Source organism: Tachysurus fulvidraco, chromosome 21 (assembly GCF_022655615.1).
Source record: "Tachysurus fulvidraco isolate hzauxx_2018 chromosome 21, HZAU_PFXX_2.0, whole genome shotgun sequence".
NCBI classification, from domain to species: Eukaryota; Metazoa; Chordata; class Actinopteri; order Siluriformes; family Bagridae; genus Tachysurus; species Tachysurus fulvidraco.
In genome coordinates, this window is record NC_062538.1 from 13,490,252 (window position 1) to 13,515,056 (window position 24,805).

The window sequence follows — 24,805 nt, forward strand, 5'->3', positions numbered from 1 at the left end:
ACATCTGTTGAAAGAGCTGAAACATGCAGTCTGGAGAAGGTACCCTTCAAATCAGCTGGAATAGTTATCAAATTACCTATTGACAGGTGCAAAAATCTCATTGAATGTTACAGAAATGTTGATTGCAGTGATTGCCTTAAAAGGTTGGGCAACAAAATATTAAGTTACCATAATTTTTGTCTAGGCCATTTGAACAACCATTAGTTGTATGCCACAATTCAAAAGGTATGCCTGATTTTTATTAGTCAATTTTCAGAAAATGTTTATGTATTACTTTTGTCAGTTTCAAGTTATGTCAGTGACCATTGAGGTTTTTTCTTTAATGAAAATGTTAAAACAATTTTGTCCGTGTGTGTATGTTGTGTAACCAGCCAGCACTTGGTATTTTGTGACCAGAAACAGGCAGTGACTATACTGTGCTATTAATTTCTAGCCATATAAACTATACTCTGAAACAAGAACATGGAAGGTTTTAGGAAGGTGTGAAGAAATGCTGTAAAGTAGGAATGCTTTCATATTTTAATTGTTTATTTTTAACAATTTTATAGAAGTGAGAACAGAAGAAAAATATATTATTTGGTGACATCAGAAACATTCAGCATTGCCATCAGCAAAGAACTGGCAGAAACAGGTGGATCCCAGGTACACCCATTTATTATCCTGAGAAGTCTGGCCAGAAGTCTTCAAAGAAGAACTGAAGCCAAAGGAAACAAGGCTAAGCAACTCAACTATGAACAAAAACATAGGAACTGGTGTGCAGAAAAATGTAAGCAGGTCCTCTGTACTGATGAGTCAAAATGGTGAGTTGAAATATTTGGCTGTAGCAAGATACAGGTTGTTTACTGAAGGGCTGGAGAATAGTAAAATAATTAGTGTCTTCAAGCAACAGTGAAGCAAGGCGAAGGTTAGGCTAGCAAGTTTGGGAATGCATATCTGCAAATGGAGTTGCTGATTCGGTTATGATTAATGGTGTCTTCAATTCTGAGAAATGCAGAATGAATACTTATCCATCATGCAACAACATGGCCCCAAATTTAGCAGGACAATGACCCCAAACATACAGCCAATGTAATTAATAACTATTTTAAGCATAGAGAAGAACAAGGAGTCCTGAAAGTGATGATTTGGCACCTGCAGTGCACTAATCGCAACATCGAGTCTGTCTGGGGAGACAGAGGAGACAACAGAGACACAAGGAGTTGAGACAGTCAATATCCACAGAGGATCTGTGGTTAGATCTCAGAGATCTTTGGAACAATCTACCTACTGAGTTCCTCCAAAAACTGAGTGCAGATATAATTGAAGACGGAGTAGAATACATATGCAAATAGAAAACATGAGCATAAAATCCAAAACGTGAGGCAAAATGTATAACAGGAAACATGCAGAGTTCTATAACCAGCATTATCAGGCTGTCAGTCAGTCAGTCAGTCAGAAAGAAAGATAAAATTACATGAAAATAAATTCCTAGACTGCTAACTTTCCCAAACCCAAATACCCAAATGACTACCCCATAACCCACCAAAATTCCATAAATATTAAATACACCCAAACACAATTATTAATACCCCTGAAAACTGGAATTTCCCTTCAGGAAATTCAAATCTAGTTTGCATTTTTGATTCTCTAAATAGTTACATTTTAGTTTACTGATCTCGTATAATATAATCAGTCCCTTTGAGCACTTTGAGTACTCCTTAGGAGACTAGTACAGTAGTTGTTTGGCTGGGGACTGGTTAGGAATGGTCTTACCTCCATCAGGCTGGAGTGGACTCCTATAAGGTATGGCATAGGAGCACTAGCAAAAGGAGAGAAAGTAGGAAGTTATACTTTTTACATATGCAGGCACACATTCACAGTAGAAGTAGCTTTTACATACACTGAAGACATTTAAGTTTGAGATGAAAAGATGAATGATATGATAGATAAGACTTGAATTTACATTTACATCTAGATGTGTAAACAACATATAAAACGGAATCTTTTGTTGAGCCATTTTTCAAGTGATCAAAAAACTTGGAACATGTGACTGACAAGTGTTTCTTGTCATGTAGATGTGCCCCATGAGATTTATATATCTGATTGAAATTGAAATTTATAATTCTGATTTAGCCCTGGCTGTTTCCGGTAAAGACTGCATAAAGAAAACTGAAAACATAAAGACCAAAGAGTTGACTATGGAAGAAAGGCAAGCTATTTCAAAGCTGAGGAAACAGGAAAAATCAATCAGAGCCATTGCATGAGTCATGTCCTAAAAATAATGATACCAACCAATGTACTAACAACCGGACATCAAACACCTCAGCCAAAGAAAACAAAAGCAGTTCCAGAATTCCAGAATCATTGTGAGATCTGTGAGGAAAACCCCTGAATCATCAGTCTTCAAAGAGAAGGGATGAAAGTAAAACAATGCACAGGTCAAACAAGACTTAAACAGGAAAAATATAGAAGCCAAACCACAAGATGCAAAAGGCCGGATTGTAATTCCAAATAATTACAGAGATGAGCCACAAAAGGTGTAGAACAAATTAATTTCTAGTAAATGATAGATCATTTATTTTTTCACACATTGGCCTTTCTGTTTATGACATACAAGTTCATTGGCCAGGTACAGTATGGTGGAGGTACTGTCAAGGTGTCAAGGTACTTTGGAAACTGGCTCACTAATCTTTACAGATGATGTAAATCACAGAGGCAGCAGCAGAATGAATTCAGAGAAATACAGAGAAATTTATCCAATATACTTGGGAGAATTCATGTACAGTAGCAAGACAAATGATCCAACTCAATGACAACAAAACAAAACACTCCACCAAGGGAAACAAAAGTGGACGGTTTTAGAGTGATCAAGCATATCAGCAAACCTTAAACCAATTGAGAATGCATTTCACCTCCTGAAGAGACTATGATAAACCCAAAACAAATTTATGATGCTGCAGTACAAGCACCACAAAAGAAGAATGCAACAGGATGGTGTGTACTTGGGTCGATTTCTTGCTAGTTATTACAAGGGATATGTAACCATATATTTAATCTAGTAAAGCATAAGACTACATAAAAAAAAAGATAACTCGCTTAAAAATCGGGTAGTCTGCAATAAAAGTTTCCCTGATCACACATCCAGATGTAAATATCAAGAAACAATATAGAAACTCTGATTTGACAGAAATTTGATTTCAAACCCAAATGTTTTCAGTGTACAGCAAAAAAAAAGCAACACAAAATATTCTTTGCAGCATTTCAGTCAACTACTACTACAGACCTCTTAAATAGGATTGATTAAATATCAATACAAGTTTACTACTGTCAGAGCATATTTTACTTTAAGAGCCATTTCAAAAGAAAGTGTGAAACACTTTCACATGTGTGTGAGGGCTAAATCATTTTTGGTGTCTCTAAAGTTGTTGCAAAAGTAGAATAGAATGCTAGAATGCAACTCGAAAAATCGATAAAGTGGGACAACTTAAAAGAACTTGTATGTCCACAACTTCTAAAATACCTACAAATTAATGATTACAAAAATACATTTTACACAAATTGCTCTGTCAATTCCACAGTGCACCACAGCATGCTTCATAACTCGACCAACCAAGTACCAACTACAGTATATTTATTGTCAAATTTCAATGACAGTTGACCATTGGCAATTACTTTACATACAGTATGTACATAGTGTGCCTGTCTATTTAATCTTCAACAAGAATTAGGCACTGTGTTGCTGTGTTAAATAGTTTGATTTCCTTCAGCTGTAAATCATCACTGATAAATGTTCCTACAGGTACTTGAAATTACAATCTTAATAATAAATGGCTATGTATGTTGTGGGGTTTTGGTATTGTGTTTTCTGTGTATATACACATGTTCTTACCAGCAGTAGTCTAGAAGATGCTGTGGTAGCACTGGGATGTAAACATGCTGCCAGTACATAGGATACAACATGGCTGCTGCTGCATGGACACATGAGGTTAACTAAAAGAGAACAATGGAACAGAGAGAGAGAGATCATACACACATGTACACGCTTATGTATATATACACACATGCGCGCACACACACATGCACACACACACAGGAGTAGAGGCATGATCTAACACCAAATTTGTCCACCAAAAGGCAGAGCAAGCGGATTTACACATCTATAAATAATTGCTTTAACCATGTGCTCTGTCTTATGCACTGAACATTCGCAAAGGTAAAAAGAAGAGAGAGCAAAGTGAACAGAGAGAGAGAGAGCTGAAAACAGCAAGTTGCTGGTGAAATGATCTGATACCATGGAAATCTCCCAAGGAAACAGAACTTGTCATGCAAGAACAACTCCTTGCCCTTGAACATCAAGTTAGCCAGTGACTCATGGGATTGTTGTGGATGGAGTCGCCCGGAGACTTTGAACCAATGTTGTGTCAGTCTGCTGAATGGTCTGGTCTTTATCAGCAATCATTTGAAGACTTTGACAGAAAGAAATTAGTGTTAGGTCTGTGGTGAACTCAGATTTTGTGCTGACCCATTAGTTCCTAAGGGGCTCTCGGTTTCACTATTATAAACTGTTGTAGAAAGGACATTATTTAAAGGGATGCACACAACTGGTGCGCAGGTGCGCATGCAAACCTCAAAATGAAAAATGCGCGCTGTTAATACGCTCTAAACGCTCATTTGCCTACCGATGTCGTTGACGGGCATTAATGCAGTCGCCATTTTAGATCGATTTATATTGTGGTTAATACTGTGAGAGATGTCCAAAAAACAGCTAACATTAAGTAGCCTCTTTGGCATTCCGCCACCTCAAAAGAAACGTCAGATCGAGTCAGAGCAGAAAAAAAAGGAGTTTTCTCTGAGAAGTGGCTTCAAGAAATGCCATGGCTTGAATCCGACGATGAGCGCAGCCAAATGTGGTGTAAAATATGTCGTGCACATCCCCATATAGCAGACAAAAGTAGTGCTTTCTATACAGGGACAAAGAATTTTAGTCATTCAGCATTTGATAAACACGAAAAAAGCAGGGCGCATACAAATGTTGTACAAGCTATTGCTAACAGAAATGCAACTGCAGAAGAAATATCCGATCACCCTCTTGTTAGATGGCAAAACAAGATAAGCGAAAAGACAGCTCTCTGCAATATTTTTTTACTAGCCTTTCATAAGGCTAAACACGCACGTCCTATGTCTTTGTTTGCTGAAGATTAAAATGGCTGGGAGTGAATGTCGGAGGGACATATCATTTACGCGAAGGTGGAACGCGAATTATGGAAATCATTGCACAGACGGTCAGTACAGAACTAAGAGAAAAGTTGAAATCAGCTGAATTTTGGGGTCTACTATTTGATGGATCGGAGGACATAACAAAAACAGAACAGAAAATTGTGTACATTGTGTCTGTGTCCAGCAGCGGTGAGTTTTCCATTGATTTCCTTGGACTAATTGAACTTGTAGCAAAACGAACGGCACGGGACATGACAGAAGGCCTGGTTAAACTGTTCAACGATTTAGACTTGGATGAATGGCAGGCAAAGTTAGTCGCTGTTTACACGGATGGGGCTGCTGTCAATGTCGGTACGTACAACGGCATTTTACCGAATCTACGGCAAATGGTTGCGATCGGGGATTCCCTTGTGCATGTTCTGTGTACTGCACACACCCTTGAGAACTGCGCAAAATCAGCTGATCAGGGGGTGTCCTATTGTGTGATGTTTAATCGATCCGTTGTCAAGCTATTACAGATTTATTTATTCAGAGGTGGAGCAAAAAATATACAAGTGTTAAAAACACTGTGTCATGAGAATGGCATTTCCTATTGTAAACTAGGAAAGCTTCATAATATCAGATGGTCTGCATGGAGGCACGAGACTCTGTTGAAAATATGGAAACAGTTGCCTGCTATTAAGATACAATTGTCTAATACAGATGACAGCGACTTGAAGTATTTCTGCGCACAAGGTTTTCCGTGCTTTCTGGCCAACATGCTTGACATTGGCAACATTCTTCAGCTAACTTCCCAAAGGTTTCAGCAGGAAAAACTAACCATAGGAGAATGTAAAGATGAACTAATGCTAGCCATTGGACAGTTCACCCTTTTGCTTGATGGAGAAAGCCAACACAGAAAACAAGCAGTTCACAATTCAGAAGCTGACAGAGACAAAGCTGAATTACTCAGAGGTTTAATTGGTGAGTTTGAAATCAGGTATGAATCTCTGAAGTCTTTCGATCACTTTTGGTTTTTGATGCATCTACCTTTCCCCAAGAAATGCAAGACCTCCACAGTTTTGGAAACACCGTAATCAGCATGATTCTTCAGAAGTATGAAGCGATCTTGCCTCTGATACATTTGACCCAAAGCCAGCAGTAGAGCTATGGATGCAAACAGCCCATTGTAGACTTAACCAGGGAGGTGCAACCACTTCCACCGCCCAGGAAGCTGTAAGTCCGTCCTGTACTACAGTTGAAATTGAGGACAGTGAGGAGGGCAGTGAGGAAGATGATGTTTAGTTTCCTGCGCAAAGGGTGAGTACCAGTGCTCTCCTGAGAACCTGGCTAAAAAAAGTTGTGTGCATCCCTGATTATTTACATTTATATTATTTACTGTCCAGTGTCACCCAAATGAAGATGGGTTCCCTTCTGAGCCCGGTTCCCATCAAGGTTTCTTCCTCACATCATCTCAGGGAGTTTTTCCTTGCTGCCGTTGCCTCTGGCTTGCTCATTAGGGATAGGGATAGATATATAATATTTTAATTTTTAAATTAATATTTTTATTTAATATAATTAATTGTAAACTTTAATTGTATGTTTCATTTATTTATTTTATCATTTATTTTTCTTATTATAATATATGTTTATACTCTCCTGTTTCTATACTTCTGTAAAGCTGCTTTGAGACAATGGGAATTGTTAAAACACTATACAAACAAACTGAATTTGAATTTGGTTCAAGGCAAGGTGTATGGGGCGGTAAAATGAAGGTGATTTTTGTGCACGGAAGCATTCACAAATATCCCATGATAGCCATTACAATTCAAATTTGGGGGGGGGGCGCAGTCTAGCGCCCCCCCAACAAAAGTCTTTTTGGGGTCTGAAATCACTGAGCTTTTTAAGGCCAAACTACGTACATTTGAACGTACACTGGGGGAGAATTTATTAACAATAAAGTCGGAGCTGCAGGCAGTGAAGGCGCAGCTATCCAGCAATAAAGCTGCAAATGGGCACCATGGTTGAGATGGAGTGCTCACTTTCTGTCTGCAATGATGATATTGCTGTAATGAAATGTGACATGCAACGTCTTACTGCTGAGTTCAATAAACTAGAGACCAAATGTGAAGATCTGGAAGCTAGGTCACGGCGCGATAATGTCCGGATAATCGGTGTTCCTGAGGGTCCCAATAGCTCCACTGGTGCGAGTGTTGCCGCGCTGTTAAGGGAGGCACTGAGTCTCGAAAAGGAGCCAGTTCTGGACAGGTCACATCACACTTTACAGCCCGTACCAAAGCCTGGTGAACGACCACGAGCCATTGTGGCCAAATTTCACTATCATAGTGAGTGTCTTGATGTCTTACGGCACGCCAGAGAATTACAGCGAATTCAGTTCAAGGGCCTGAACATTTCTACCATTATTTATTTTTATTTTTTTGTCGCTTTTGGATGCGATGTTTACTCCTTGTTTTCATGTCACTGCACTGTTCACAAACTCCGTATGGTGATGCTGGTCTTTACGCACTTTGTGGGTTGTTGTGTTCGTTTTTTTTTTTTGTTTTTTTCTTAAGTGTTATTTTTAAGGGAATCAAAGTGTAAGTGATCCTGAAAACTTAATGTTTGATTCATAAATGCTTGGTCAATTTATTTTTTCAAATTTATTTTCCTCTAGAAACTTTGTTTATATATTTATGTAGACCGGGGATGAGTAGCCGTGAAACAGATAGTTGTGCATAATTTCTCGTGTTAAATCTGCTGGAGCCTTCACTTTGCTTAGGATAGGCTTGTTCTCCCCCTGGCTTCACAGGTCCCGTTTTCATTTTTTTTGTGTAGTGGTACACCTGTCCGGTTCCTTAGTTGGAATATTGCATGGGTAATCCTATTAAACGGTCTAGCGTTTTTACCCACTTGAAACGCTTACGTGCCGACATAGTATTTTTACAGGAAACACACCTCCGAGTCAAAGATCATCATAGGCTTCATCGTCCAGGCATGGGTCACTCTTTCCACTCCAATTTCAATTCTAAGGCACGAGGGGTGGCCATCCTAGTAAATAGAAGCATACGCTTTTCACCTGCCCATATAATTGCAGATAGGAATGGCAGATATGTCATTGTAGCTGGAACGTTGATACAGACCAAAGTTTTGCGGGTTAATATTTACGCTCCAAACTTTGATGACCCTGATTTTGTGAATAGGTTACTGAGTAGTCTTCCTTTTTTATATACCCATTTGATCATTTTTGGTGGTGATTTGAATTGTGTTTTGAACCCTGTTTTGGATCGCTCTAGTTGCTGTATCCCAATCTGCAATGTCTAAATCATAGGTCACTAACAGTTCGGACCACGGTCCGAGTCCGGACCCAGAAGCTGTCCAATACGGACCCGGTCCTAGAGCCAAAACAAAAGGTTATGATTTAAAACTTTACAGGGCACTTCTATCTTAACCGGCGCAGCTTTTGCAGTCTTTACAATAGTGGTAGTGGAAACGCACAGACCAATTGCATGCGAGTTAAGTCATCCCACGTGATACCACTTAGCCAATCAAATCTGTGCATTCCTGAAGTAAACACTGCGACTCAACAGCGCAAGACAGATGAGAGAGAATTTGAGTAAAGTTACACATGAAAGAAAGATAGCAATACATGTAGAAAACAAAGGGAGAGAAACAGTCGAGTGAGACGGAGAAAGGGGGAGAAACAGACGAGTGAGACGGAAAAAGCGAGAGAAACAGATGAGTGAGACGGAGAAAGAAATAATAAAGAACAAATGACGCTCAAAAAAAGAAAAGTGGACAGCAAAAACATTTACTCCAGAATGGACAGACTCATTTCTGTTCATACTTCCCCCTTCACACTAAACCAGTGTGTCTCATATGTTCAGAAACCGTGGCACTTATTAAAAGTGGCAATGTGAAACGCCATTATGAGACAAAACATACAGGTCTTTGAACAAACATATCCACTCAAATCTGAAGACAGCTTTCCCAGGTCTGAGGAAAGTAGCCCTATACATCCTGACCATGTTTTGCTCTACATACTGTACAACTGCAAGGCAGCTTTCTCTACAATGAACATAATCAAATCTAAATATCGTTCCAGGGTCACTAATGAGCCCCTCCACATGTGTATGAGTATGGCCCTGACTCCATTCAAGCGCAGGTTTAACCCTAACCCAAGCCAAGCTAGAGCTCAGTTCTCTCACTGAGATATAAAAGGGAAAGTTAAGCACTTTATTTAAACACACAGTTTTCACATTTTATTTATTTTCTCTTATATTGAAATGTAGCCCTACTTTTTTATTTAATGAGAGAACGTTATACATATCTACAATCATACATATGTTCAGTTCTATGTTACGTGACAATAAATATTGTCAAAAGGTTTTTGAATTGTACTGAATTTATTTGATTTGACAGTCAAGTATTGATTGCTTGCAGATGATACAACTACTAGGCTACTTAAATATATCACACTAACTAGTTAGACATTATGATCTTCTGGACCTTTGCTTCAAGAATTCTCTTACTGGACCTCTTTAAATTTTAGTTGAATACCTCTGGTCTAAATCGTTTTTCTGATTTCATGTCATAAAACGGCTTAGTAGACCCTTGGAGATGTTGCAACCCCGGGATCAAGAAATTCTAATTTTTCTCCCCTGTGCATCATTCATATTCCAGAATTGATTTTTTTTTTATTGATAGCCATCCTAATCACTCCGTTGTATCTGCAGATTATTTGGGCATTGTGATCTCTGATCATGCTCCTCTAGCGTTGGATATCCAATTCTTAACCCCTAGACCTACACAATCTCCATGGCGGTTTAATTTGCATCTCCTAGCAGACAAGGATTTCTGTGCATCTATTTCTAAAGCTATTGATGAATTCTTGTTGTTTAATCGTCTTGACTCTACTCCGTGCTCGTTATTATGGGAGACACTGAAAGCCTATCTCAGGGGGCAAATCATTTCGTACTCTGCTTTCATAAATCGGAAGCACAGAGCTAAACTCAGGGAAATTTCCTCGGCTATCAACCAACTCGATCAGAGCTGCGCGTCCAACCCTTCTCCAGAGCTATATAAACAACGTGTTGAGTTACAAGCAGAATTCGATCTACTCCCCACTAAAGAAACTGAACGCATGCTATTACAAACTCGTGGATCGTATTATGAATACGGTGATAAACCAAGCAGATTGTTAGCTCATCAGCTAAGATGGCAGGCTGCATCACGCCTAATACCACAGATTAATAATAGACTCAAATGTTACAGTTACCGATCCCATAGAGATTAATGCCGTATTTAAGTCATATTACTCTGCTCTTTATAAATCTGAATGCCTTACTTATAAGATGATTATAGGGTGATTTCCTTCAAAGTGTTGATTTTCCTGTTATTGCTATGATCTCTGTAAGGGATTTGGACTCTCCACCATCTCTTGAAGAAGTCAGAGCTTCAATAAAGGCGATGCAGTCTAATAAAGCCCCAGCCCCAGATGGTTTTCCAGTTGAGTTTTAAAAAATGTTTAGTGATAAATTGGCACTGCTGCTCCTTGGTGTGTTCAATGAATCTCTGCATCAGGGTGTGCCACCACCCTCTTTTAATCAAGGCTCAATAGCCCTTCTCTTGAAGAAGGGAAGGATCCCAACCTATGCGGGTCGTACAGGCCGCTGTCACTGCTGAATGCCGATGTGAAAGTTTTGGCAAAAGTAATTGCATCCCGGTTAGAAAATGTACTACCACGTATCATATCTATGGAGCAGACTGGATTCATAAAAGGGCGGCATTCATTTTTTAACACTCGTACACTTTTCAATATAATTTACTCCAAGCAGTCATCTCCGTTCCCTGAGGTTGTAGTCTCATTGGATGCTGAGAAAGCGTTTGATAGAGTCGAGTGGGAATACCTGTTTGTGATATTAAAGAAATTTGGGTTTGGTGATACATTTGTCTCCTGGATCCGCCTCCTTTATAAATCCCCGCAAGCCAGTGTTTGTACAAATAATATTAGCTCTGATTATTTCAGTCCCGGGCGTGGAACCCGGCAGGGGTGCCCACTGTCACCACTGCTATTCACTCTTGCAATAGAGCCATTATCCATTAAACTTAATTCCTCATTAGCCTTTAAAGGTATAACTCGCAAGGGGGCGGAATATAAGGTATCATGTGCTGATGATTTGTTGCTATATGTGCTGGATCCTGCAGCCTGTGTTCCTATTATTTTATCTATCTTAAATGATTTTGGATCTTTTTCAGGATACAAACTGAATTTTCATAAGAGTGAGTGTTATCTGGTAAACAATACCGCTCTACAACTTCTGAATCTCTACACTGTTCAGGCTTTAAATACCTTGGTATTACGGTGACCCGTTCCTTACCCAAACAATTTCATGCCAATCTTGCTCCGCTTGTGGCAGACATGAAGTCGAATTTTCAGAGGTGGAGCAATCTACCTCTGTCTTTAACGGGAAAAATCAATGCAGTTAAAATGAACGTTCTGCCCAAGTTTCTTTATTTTTTCAATCACTTCCATTATTTTTACCCAAGTATTTTTTTGATACTTTAGATAGAATCATTAATTCTTTTATTTGGGGTGGAAAACCTCCCAGAATCCGTAAGACTATATTGTAGAGATGTAGGCTCAGTGGTGGGCTTGCTTTGCCCAATTTTCAAATACACTACTGGGCTGCACATATCCAAAAACTAAACTCCTGAACCAATTCAACGGAACTTGGTGCAATCTAGAGCTACTGTCTTGTAGATCATCCTGTATCTGCTCTGCTTTGCTCACCCCTTCCGATCAAACCATCTCAATATACTGACAATCCAATCGTACTGAACACACTTAAAATTTGGTTTCAGTTTAGGCGTCACTTTAAATTTAGGGCTCTATCAGCACTGGGTCCCCTGAATAAAAATCATTTGTCTCCCCCATCTTTTTTAGATTCAGCTCTCTCACTATGGCACGAAAAATGCATCAAGCAACTTTATAATTTGTACGAAAATGGCATCTTTAGAAGTTTTGCCAGCCTGTCCTTGGAGTATGGGCTGCCTTCAACTAATTTTTTTCGATATCTCCAAGTCCGCAGCTTTGTATCTAAATGCCTTCCCAATTTTCCCTCTGTACCCCCCAAGCAACCTTGGGAGAGTTTAGTCATGTTCACTCCACACCATTGTAGTTTGATTTCCCGGATATACAGTTTCATTTTATCTCTCAATAGCTGTAATACAGATAAAACCAGGACCGCTTGGGAGGAGGAGTTAGGGCTGCAGTTTGGTAACGAACGGTGGGAGAAAGCCGTAGATAGGATACGGTCTACCACTTCCTATGCCCGCCTCAGTCTCATTCAGTTTAAGGTTTTGTCTTTCACAAAGATGTTTTAGCCTAGGGTTTGTTTTTGTTTTGGGTGGCGGTGCTTTCTCTTTGTTGTTTGAAAAAGTAAAATGGAGAATTTCTGTATACATTCTTGTATTTGTGATTGTTGATTTTTCAGTAAAAAAATAAAAAATAAAATAAAAAAATTCAAATTTGGGGGCAAAAGCATAGCCTGGCAGTTAGTCCTCACCCCTTCTGATAATTTTAGGGTCCAATTAGACAGCATTTTCTGTGATATTACAATGAATATGCGAGGTATGGGATTTATGGGGTTCTGGGGTTGGCTAGAGAGGCATTGCTGAAAGGACACTTGCCTTCAGACTGATTGGAGCCCCAACAAAATTTCAGTAGCTAATTGGGACAAAATCATCTGCCTGCGGGCGGTGTATGCCGCTGCCTATTGGATGAGAATCAGACTTCCTCTCCTGCCATCCTTAGGTGGGTGGTGGTTTGTAGACCAGCAATGAGTTGCAGTAGTCCAGACTTGAGATAAAAATACACTGAACAAACACCTGAGCAGCCTGTGTGGACAAAAATGGCCAAATCCTTCTAATGCTGTAGAGAAGGAACCGACATGACAATGCACAAACATTGCCGTGCTCATTTATATCAGCCAATCTATCCAGGATCAAGTCATAGCAGCCAATCCATCAACACCGTTGCTAAGGCTCTGTATTTTCTTTTAATTTGTTCTAGGAAGCAGAAGTTGAATACTTCATGTCATACTACAAAGCCAGCAGACTCAATCAGCTCTTCTGCCATAAAGAATGTTTTTGGCAATCATTTTTATTATACACCTTATTATAACTCATCTGTGTGTGATAGATGAAAACAATACTGCAGAACCATCTATACATACCCTTTGTCATATACTGTATATGTTGTACATATTGTTCACGGTAATCATTGTTAACATTCCTACCCAATAATAAATACAAGGTACATTTGCCTCAACATTCAACATATACATTTTTAAAGTGTAGATAGAATATAATGTTGAAACATCGAAGAGAAGGATGACACTTACCGTGCTCAAATTGCTGGAGCTGATTAGAACTCTTCGTTCGTGCAGCATGCTTGCATACAGATGAAGCATATTGTTTACATCTACTGCTATAAAATAGTCCGTCATGTTTCTCTAAAACAAAAACAAATATCAGTTTCATTTACTAAAATAATAATGGTAATGAGCTAAACTTATCACACAGGAAGGGAATTTCTGCAGGGTTGATACTTGCACCTGTATACACACCAATTCTCATAAAACAAAACTCAAAAGTGATTTTGTGTGTGGCATGCAGTGTGCATTGTTCAACAGTGTCTGGTGTGCAGTTCCTTTTGTATATGGTAAATAGGTTTTTGGTGTTTATTTTATCTTTATATTTCACATAACTTACATTTTCAGGTATACTTGGCAGCTCGCTTGGATCAGGCACAGTGAAGCAGGCATGCTAGATATTGAAAAGAAGCAAGAAATTAATCAAAAATTTGTAAGCATTTTTGTATTGGTTTACAATCCTGTAAACTTTTGTATTGTTTCATGTCCTCATGGTATAGATTTTTATTCTATAGCCCAAAAGGTGACCGAGTGAACATTTTGAAGTCTGTACAATCTTTGGCTATTGATCTAAAAAATACCTTAATTTTAAGTCAGCTTGAAAATGAAAACCAGCTTCTCAGTGTATGTATTTTATTTTGTAATATAAAAAAATTGGGAAATCAAATGGGGTGATGCAAGGAAAAACACTTTCAATCAAGAGGAACATAATGGCTTGTCTAGACTTTGACAAAAAAACACTTTGATGATCATCAAGCCTTTTTTACACACAGTCATACTCTCTCAAACAAACCACCAGAATTTTCTGATAATCTCCTTCTCATACAGTATCAAATCTTAGTGGATTGATTATGTAAAAGATTGTGGGTTTGTTTGTGTGTGAGAGAAAGAGATTTACCAAAGTTTCTCTCACACAATATCAAATTATGACCATGCAGAGAAACGTTAATTTCGTGTGAGAAAGTATGATTGCATGTAAAAGAGGTTTTGTGTGTTACAGATCATGTGTTTTTGATATTATGCGCAAGTAATTCGATAGTTTGAGAGCTAAAATTTGAAATGTGTCTGTAACAGCATCTCATACACAGATACTAAAACACTTAATGTGTTTTTGGATTTGTTAATGTGTATTCGGATTTGTTAATGTGTATTCGGTTTTGTTAATGTGTATTTGGAATTGTTAATGTGCATTTGGAATTGCTAATGTGTATTCGGATTTGTTGTTTTGTTTTTGCATTTGTTGCTTTGTTTTCGGATTTGTTAATGTGTTTTGCACTTCTTGGCCACCGTACATTAGAGACAAAAACCACGGCCAGAATCTAGAAGGGTTGGTTTTGGATGTGCTGGAGAGCAACAACTCTAAATCCAAATTATTGTCATAGTGCTACAGTGGAGCAGCTGTAATGGCACTGAAGCTAAATGGAGTACAGGCTCACATAAAAGACCCTCCCCAGGCCCTCTTTGTGCAGACTTTCATCCTAGGGATGTCCAGGGAGCATTAAAAAATTAAAGAACACAAGCTATTTTTTTTTTTTTTTTTTTTAACATTTTTTACTTGTTCTCCTAAAAGCACCAAATTACTGGATAAGTTTTGCCAAAGATGGCTGCTGCACGTTATACAGGTAAGGTGTAATTGTAATGCCAAGCTGGTGTGCATTGTCCATGACAAAAGAGTTGAGCTGGTTGAGCTTTTCCAGCACATCCTTGACAATGCTGAAGATTTTGACAGGGAAACTGTACACTGTGTTGAAATGGAGCAAGCTAAATTTAAGGACAGCCAAGCACACTGCACGGAGCCAGATACACTCTCCCATTGCAGAGAGCTTTACGTGGCTGTAATCAACACAAGTACTTGCACAACTTTGGAACAGATTTGAAGTTCACAAAAGAGTGATATTTGCTGGATTGCTGGGTTTTGAGGAGACATTTCCAGAAGCAGAGTGCAGGAGTTTGATGGAGAATATAGTTCAGTTTGACCAGACTCAAAGCTGAGCTCAAAGTCATATATAACATATATACTGTATATATGAACTTAAATAATGGAAAATTTCACAGTAAAAGTACAAGTGATTTCCTGCCTTTTCTAAGGAGGATAGACATTGCAGACATCTATGACTAGACGCAGGATGAAGCGTTTGTTCGGATGAACAAGATGGTGCCGATGTTCATGGCATGCCGTCAGTCTCTGAGACTCTCAAGCCTGTTTGTACTATGGTTTTTTTAAATGCCTTTTAAATCATGGCATTTTTAACTCACCTGTTGTCTTAAGCCAAAGCGTGTCTCCTGGGCTAGTTTACGACCGGCAAACTCTGTTGAATATTGGACTTTTGGTAGATGGACAAACACATCAGTTAATTCCGGGTACCGGTGGGACTCTTCCACCACTGTTGGTGTCTGTGCCGCCCTACCTTTGATAGACTGCTTACCTATTTGATAGACTGCTTATTTTAGGAGATTTTAATATACGTGTGCTGCCCAGAAAATGCAATAGCAAAGGACTTTTCAAACCAGATTGATTCTTTTGACCTAACACAATTGTGTTGGTGAATGGTCTGACTCATATCCATGGCCATACACTAGACCTGGTATTAACACATGGACTCTCTACCAAAGATTTAGAACTAAATGACCATGTTACCTCTGACCACAAACCTGTACATTTTAATATCCCTGTCTCATGCTGTTCTGTCAATCCTGTGAAATCTTTGCAATGCTTTCGCAGTTTTTCATCTTCAACTAGTACAGAATTTGTTGCAATGTTTAATGAGGTGTGTAAAGTTGCATTCAGCCTGTAAAGAGGTGTTAGACACAGTAGCTCCCCCCCAAAAAAACAGTGCAAAGTTAGGTCTGATCCAATGATGAGATAAGAGGTCTTAGACAAACTTGTAGGCAGGCAGAAAGAAAGTGGAAGAAAAATAAGTTGCAAATTAATTATGATATTTTTAAGGAAGCACTTAAAAATTTTCAGAGGTCTGTAAAAACGGCTAAATCTAAGTACTTTGTTGAGTTAATAGAAAACAATGCTAATAATCCTAAGACATTGTTTAATATTATGAATTCAGTAGTAAACCCTCCTATATTAAATGTAGATTCATCCCCATCAATATGCGAGAATTTTCTTGACTCATTTAAAACAAAGATTGAGAATCTTAGAAGGACGATCCCGCAAATGAGTTGTGACTTTTTAGGTTCTGTTACACAAAGCGCTATTTTTGATCAATTTGAAATTATCACATTTCAGCAGTTACGGGAAATTGTAAGTGGATTGAAACCTATTGAGTCAGTTGTTGATATGGATCCTCCATGGTTTTTGAAAGAAAACTTTGAGGCTATTGGACTTAGTATTCTTCAGATTGTAAATAAAAGTTTGGATACAGGAGTTTTTCAGCATGTTAGGACAAGATTTGCAGGATAAGGCTCTAAATTGGTTCAAATCATACTTGACTGATACAAGCATGGCAGTTCGATTTGTATCATACACATCAAGAGCAACATCACTTATATGTGGTGTGTCTCAAGGCTCCATCCTGGCCCCCACAATTTTTTCACTTTACATGCTCCCATTGGGGGATATTTTTAGAAGACACAATATAGCATTTCATTGCTATGCGGATGATTTACAAATATATCTACCATTAACTAATAGAAATAGTCTAAAACCTTTATTGTCCTGCCTTTCTGATATTAAAGCATGGGTGGCTTCTAATTTCTTATACCTTAACAAAAACAAGACGGAGGTTGTAGTGTTCGGCCCTAGAGAAGCAAAGGGTGCAGCAGAGATTAATCTTGGCCCACTGTCAATGAAAGTTAAAGAATGTGTTAAAAACATGGGTATATTCATTGATAGCTCTCTGAAGCTGAACACACAGATAAATAATGTTGTAAAGTCTAGTTTTTTTCATCTGAAAAATCTGGCCAAGATGAAATCTTGTCTGACATTTAAGCGTCACGAAATTGCAATTCATGCTCTCATATCATCAAGACTGGACTATTGTAATTTGTTATATAAAGCAATTAGTCAAGCCTCTATCTTACGGCTGCAGAAGGTTCAAAATGCTGCTGCAAGATTATTAATGAATATTCAAAAACATGAACACAAATGAAAGTGTTCCAACATTTCAGAACGCGATCTTTTTGTAACAGCCTCTATTGACAACTCGCCACAATTTCTCCTAAACTCGCTATACAGTAATAGATTCCATGTAATACTCCAATATAACACACAAGGGTGCGCCACGTGTTGTGCATGATTGAATCAGATAACGAAGCAGTCACGTGGGTGCATGGGTGTAAATCCCGGGGGTAGGGGGGTTGAGGAAACATGTGAAAGTGAAAGTGACGTGACATATGGCTAAGTATGGTGACCCGTACTCAGAATTTGTTCTCTGCATTTAACCCATCCGAAGTGCACACACAGCAGTGAACACACACACACACCCGGAGCAGTGGGCAGCCATTTATGCTGCGGCGCCCGGGGAGCAGTTGGGGGGTTCAGTGCCTTGCTCAAGGGCACCTCAGTCATGGCCGGCCCGAGACTCGAACCCACAACCTTTGGGTTACGAATCAGACTCCCTAACCATTACGCCATGACTGCCCCATAGAGGAAAAATGCATTTAGAAACAGGAGTTCCCCCTCCCCTTCCTCACAGCTCACAGTGGTTTAACCCACTGCCTGCTTTAGCAGCTCATCTCACCTACTCTGCACAGTGCACACTTGGCATAATGTTAACTTAACATTAACGGCCACAATTAGCATATTGTTTAGCTGTGCATTTACTAAATGAGCACTGTGCTACGTCCGAACTGACCTCACTGTATTTTTTGTATAATCAATTTCTATTCTGTTCTTAAGTGTCTTAATTAATTTTAAATAACATTTTAACCTTTTTTAATTACTTGTTTTTATTGTTGTGATTATATTTTTTATGATGTTTTTACTTTCTTTATGTAAAGCACTTTGAATTACCATTGTGTATGAAATGTGCTACAGTATAAATAAACTTGCCTTGCAGTGTCATAGACTAGATAAAATGATGGAGAAAAAGAAAATTTGAACCTGAGAAAAACTTTGCTTTTATCATTATTATTGTAGCATGGAGACTGTGGCATTATGGTTATTTTCAAAGTTTTTCACTGTGGGGACATATCTTTATAAGTACAATTTTACTGTATTATTTGTGTCCCCCCTTCAAAAATTCGATACAAAGCTTCAATGAAAATCTGTTCATTTTTTTGACACACGCCTCAGAGCTTCGGTGTCACTGGTAACATTACTAACAAAGACAAATGTGTCTTGCCTACGGTTAAGCATGGTGGTGGGAAGTGTCATGGACTGGGGCTACATGAGTGTTGCCAGCACTAGGGGGCTACAATTCATTAAGGGAACTGTTGGAAAAAAATCTTAGTAGAAATAATTAAAATATTATTCCTTACAATACTATAACCAAAGTAAAGTATTAGGCCTTGCAAAATATTACAATTGCTGTCATAAGACATGTGTAGGTGATGTTGTAGGCCAAAGATGTTTATTGCAACCAGATTCGGGGCTGTCAGGCCTAGTCAGTCTGAGCACATTTGTAATAACAACTTGTTATGTAGAAGGGAAAAGACCATGGTTCCCAGACCTTAGCTCATAAATTGTTATGGAAAATGAAGAATACCATGGTTCTCAGACCTTGGTCCATAGCAATAACATGTTATGTAGAATGAAAAAAAAAAAAACAGTAGTCCACAGACCTAGGCCCTGAAAAATAAGGGGAGGAAAATCCATAAATGGGCATGTGGTGCTCATAAACTTGTTGTGCAGACTGAAGATGGCCCAGGTGTTTAGTCTAAGGTCATGAAAAATAAGGGGAGGAAAATCCATAAATGGGCATATGGGTGAAAGGTAATGGGAAATAAGGGGAAATTGGGTCAGTGTGTTTAGAAAACATAGGAGGTAAGGCCGGTAAATAAGGTGATATGGCACCTGGGCTCCTAGGAGCGCCAGGGTATATATTGAGAAGATATCTGAGGTTTTTTTTGGTTCTTCGGGGGCGAAGGTGTGTGCGCGCGCGCGGGCGCATGCCCGTGTCCGCGGGTCAAGGTGGGTGTTTTTATTTTTGCAAGGATGTCGCGAGAGTTCTTGTTTTTCTTGATTGATTTTGCATGACATGCTCTTTTTGGGGGTTTTCATTTGTTACTTTGAATAAGGCAATTTGTTACTTTTAATTTGGCAATTTGTTACTTTTAATTTGGCAATTTGATACTTTGAATTTGGCAAATTATAATTTGTTGGCTGATTGACCACAATAAAGAAGTTTGCTCATTCTCATCCAGGTCTGAGGAGTTTTCTCAGTATTTTTGTAGTAATTATAGAGTTAACAGTGAAATCTAACTAAAGGCCTAAGAGAAGAGATCACCGTGCGATGTGTTGGCTTGGAGACCGGCTCTGAGTTCCGACATATTTAATGGCACCCCAGATGGGACTTCAAAGGGGCTAGCGTGACCTGTGTCTGGGACCAGGACCACTCTCTCTGAAGGGTCACAGAGGCCGGCCATAATATTAAGGTAAGCAGACGCCTGTTATATTCGAAGTCTGTGCGTAGTGAATCTGTGGCCTGAAAAGGGAGGGGTGGCCCTGGGAGGCGGACAGCTGCCCTTGAAGTCAAGAACTCTTAAGGGTGAAATACAGTATAATAACTGAATGAAATAGGAAATAGATGAAGTTGTTTTGATTTGTGACTGTGTGAGTGGCAGGGTAAAATCTCATGAGCGGATTCTGTTGTGAGAGGCACACACACACTTAGACAGAGAGAGAGGTGTGTGTGTGACAGAAATAATCTCATGAGTGAGTTCTGTTGTGAGAGGCACGCACACGGAGAGAGCGAGCGAGAGACAGAGTGAGGGGGGTGTGTGTATGTGTGTGACAGAAAAAACTCATGAGTGAATTCTGGTGTATACATTTTGTTACTTATTTATATTTTTGGTATTAAAGATTGAAATCCTGTGGCGTACCGCCGGTGTGTATATAACTCACAGCCGGGACTGAACAGGCAGGTGGAGAAAACGCGTTGGCCCTAGATTGGTAGGGCTGGGGGGGGGGCCCCTGGGGGTACGGTAAAGTACCTGGGGTACGGTAAAGTACCCAGTATTTATAAGTGTTTATATACGTGCATGTTATTATCATAAGTATACGGCGATACACAATGATAAGTGGATACGGCAACGTACACATTGATAAGTGGACAGAGCCAAATGAGTATTCATAAATAAGTGTACGCCTATAAGTATACATAAATGATACGTGTACGGTGTGTAATGTGTATGAATTGTTTATGTGCACATGTGTATTGGTGTATTGTCAAACTGAATGACGATTCAGTTTGATGTGTGATAAAGTACAAACAAGCAATTGTGAAGTGTTTTATGGCACTTATAAGATCTTATAAAATGAGTTGCAACGGAAAAAAGCGCTAAGTCACACAAGCAGTACATAACATTTATTTAAGTTACACAAGCATTCAATTATAGCAGAGACCTGTATGAGACACACTGAGTGAAAATAAGATTCACCTGTTTCATCTGATTCACTTCGCGTCAGTTTTCAGTAGTTTTCAATATTTTTTCATAAATCCCCAAGGGTCCAAGAAGTATCTAAGCCTTTTAATCCAAATTGCTGTGTTCGCCTTACAATAGTTATTTTTTTGACCGAAGACTGTGCACGGAGTTTACTCCCGTCCATTCTTTTTCCGACTCTCACTTCCTAGTTGATGAACTACAAATTCGGTGTCATATTTGTAGTCCAGCTCACATGCCCCATAGAGCAGAGATAGACAAGCTTAGAAGCCAATACCCGGTAACCGGTATTTGTTTGGCAGTTGGGCCAGCCAGTAACAAGGAGCGAGACCCTAACGTCCCTTTAGCCAATAAGGAGACGATTCCAACCAGGAGTGATAAGGGCCATCTGGCAAGGTGAATGTTATGACTTAATTCCCAAACACACACATACACAGAACAGCTTTTCTGAGTTTTTTCTCTTTTTGTAAGCAGATACTAATGCCTAGAGGGAAAAAATATTCATATAAAATTAAATCATTTTAATTTTGTTAAAGAATTTAAACAATTCTTGGGCCATTCTTTTTGACTTCATAAGTTTTGTTCGTTTTGTTGGGGAAAGTTTTTTTTTTTTTAGTAGTGTTACACCAGGTGTAAGTTATTTTTATTTTATTTTATTTATTTTATTTTTTGTCTTTGTTTTATTTTATTTAATTTTTTGTTGTTTGTGTTTGTTTATATGGATCCCATTAGCTGAAAGTCTATGCAATCAGCTAGTTTTCCTGGGTCCACACATATGCATATTCATACATACAAATCTGTTTTTAATTCATAACAGGACTAGACATAAAATACAATATGATTACATTAATCAAGACATATAAAAACCTAATGTAGTGTTTTTGTTTCAGTAAAAGAAACCCTCCATTCTAGCCTCTGTAACTCTGTGCCAGTAAGGCCTAGAATTACCCTGACATTTGTAACACACACACACAGAGATTGTTTTGGTTCCAATAAGATTGTTGTTTTTTCTTTCTCTCTTTTCTGAGTGTTAGAGGTTTTAGAAGCTGAAAACTTGGAGCATTATCTAACCGAGTAGAGTTACATGATGTTATAAGTTTTATTTTTTTATTTGTATTTTTTCCTTTTTGACAATGTAACTTTTAATTTTTACAACTTAACTATTTGATTTGATTATTTATCTAAGTGATTTAACTGGTAGTTTATTTGATTGATTGATTGTTTATTTGAATTTATTTGATTTATTAGTGAGTTAATTAATTGAATAGGTCAATACTTGGTTGAGTATGTAATTATTTGAATGTGCAGTTGATTGATTTTAATCAATTTTAATTTAATTTTCATTTTAATTGAAGTTATACTTATTGGACTTATACTCTGATCTTGATATCTGCCTTGTCTTTCTTGAGAACTATACTAGAAGGAATCCTGCACAACCCCGTTTACCAGAAAAAGAATACACGTTCAACTGCAATAATTACAGAACCACGTGACAGTGCCACAAGGGCGAGACAAGGGTGCATGATGGAGAAAGGTAAAAGAAATTAATTACTCCAGCTGCAATTGTAATAATAAAGCACAAGAAGGCTGAAAAAGAAATTAAGAAGTACATGAAAAAATGGCAAGACCGAACAAAAGGAGAATTGCAGTGGCTTGAAGGAGGCACGTTTGATGAGGTAAAATGCAGGAAGATGAAAGTAAGTATAAAATGCTGGGGAGAAGTAAAAAGCATGAGAAAATTTCTTTGTTTAAATTTTTTACATTTTAGTAAGTTTTTTAGGAAAATAATATTGCAATGTTGGGCTCTGCTAGGAGCAGACGTTCTGTATTTGTACTTACTTTGTCTGATCAGATATACAGAGCATTTAGGCATTCATTTGCAGGGTTGATTGCTTACTGTGCATAATCATATGATGTATGAATGGGCATTTATTGATATGGGTATTGAGAAGAAAATATTTAGGAGAGCTTTTGTTTCTGTTTTGCTTTTGTTTTTGTTCTGTCACTTTTGGTGTGGTTGGAAGTCTGTGATTGGTTGCAGTGATAGGCCCTAAGACAGCTCTTTTCTACTGAAAAGCACAGGCGAACATTGCACTTGCTACACAGTGTGTTTGTGTATCCACAATTGCAGTAAACTGGAAGAATAGACTAACTGAAAGAGAAATCTACATATTATCCAGCATATCCATTTGCACCCGTCTCTGTAATTATGGTCTAATTGAAAATAAGTATAAATTTAACAGAAAAGCACATTTAGAAATGAATTACAATGAATTATCTTACAGTTTAAATTTCGATTTGTGATGATGTAAGAAGTGCAGTGTCTTTATGTAAGGCATAAGGTGCACAGGCTATTTTGACTACCACTTTGGCCCAAAGTTGTAGAATTACAGCATGGACATAAGCTCTAGTTTTCCAAAATAACTAAATATGTATGTGTTCTAGACATTGTAATGAACACAGAAAAATTTTTTGAGGAATTTTATTCGGATCTTGATAAAACCAGTCATGGGGAAAAAAAATAATAATAAATTTGCAGGTAGGGTGAGTTCATGGCCAAGTGACTGGACAAATAAACAAGGTGGTGTTGTAATTCTGCAACGGTGGGCTTTACAGGGTTAAAGAAGCTAAAAGCAGAACAAAGTAAAGAACAAGGGAAAGAGAAGGCTACAGCCCCACCATCAGGTGAATGGGGGGGAACAGCTCCAGGCCCCACCTTACAACAAATATAAGCCCAACCACCATGGCATATATCCCGTAATAAATACGGGAGAGGCGAGTGAAACACAAGAAATAGAACTGGAGATTATAGGAGGGCAAGTCAGAGGAGTAATCCGGCAGACGTCAGCAGAAAAAGAACGTCCCAGGGAGAGCAAGAAGACTGCCCTCCCATGGTAAAGGGCGGCAGCAGAGGAGAAGAAGGAAAATACCCAGAATGCCCAGAAGGGGCTACAGGAGGAAGAGAGGAAGTGCTGGAAGATGATGAATATCGACGCCTGTACTGGGACAGGGAGGTGGAGAAAGCTAATGCCCGATGGGAGGAAGGGGACTCCCACTTATCGAGGCAACAAGCAGAGGAGTGTAATATGGAGTGGTTGACTGAATACACACGCCCGCCAGGTTTAAAAAGACACAGTACACCGACTCCCTGGGCAAGAGAATACATTAAGCCACGAATGGAAGATGTCTGCCAGCCGGGAAGGAGAGGATCAATAAAGACCGGGCAGATGGAACATCATAAGAACCTCAGCAAAGCCCAGGGGTCCCTAAGCAAACCAAACGACTGTGCGACAAAAAAGACCCTCATAGCGGTCCAGGAGGAGCAAGAAAAGAAACAACAGACCAAGGCAGATGGGAATTTATCACCCAATGGAAAGACAGGGGAGGTGCGGCAACGGCATCAACAGCTGGAGGAAGGTACAGAGATGCCCGGCGAGAGAATAAAAGAACGGAGTGACCAAAAGTCTCTCACCTCAATGGAAATAGTGAGTGATGACGAAATAAGCTCAAGGGCGGCCCCAGTGGATGTGGAGCCCCAGCACAATATGAGAGGAGTAAGAGTGAGACTGGAGGGAGAAGTGCAGCTGACCCCCTTGGAAACAGCAGGAAAGAGCAATAAAGGAAGCTCTGGAACGAAGCCA

The 24,805-nt window shown here is 38.9% G+C and overlaps 1 protein-coding gene across 6 annotated transcripts in view; it reads right to left on the reverse strand.

The window, feature by feature from the left end:
• The window catches only part of dennd1a (DENN/MADD domain containing 1A), an 80,681-nt gene that overhangs the window by 31,800 nt on the left and 24,076 nt on the right, over positions 1-24,805 (reverse strand). For 5 of the 6 annotated variants that reach the window (XM_027152790.2, XM_027152791.2, XM_027152793.2 and 2 more), the window contains exons 8-11: positions 13,948-14,001; positions 13,578-13,688; positions 3,869-3,969; positions 1,753-1,798 (exon numbers count right to left, since the gene is read on the reverse strand). In XM_027152790.2, the coding sequence (XP_027008591.2) occupies positions 1,753-1,798; positions 3,869-3,969; positions 13,578-13,688; positions 13,948-14,001 (312 nt within the window). Of the gene's footprint in view, positions 1-1,752; positions 1,799-3,868; positions 3,970-13,577; positions 13,689-13,947; positions 14,002-21,161; positions 21,358-24,805 lie in introns of those variants that run through there. The other variant, XM_027152792.2, reaches the window with a different exon arrangement.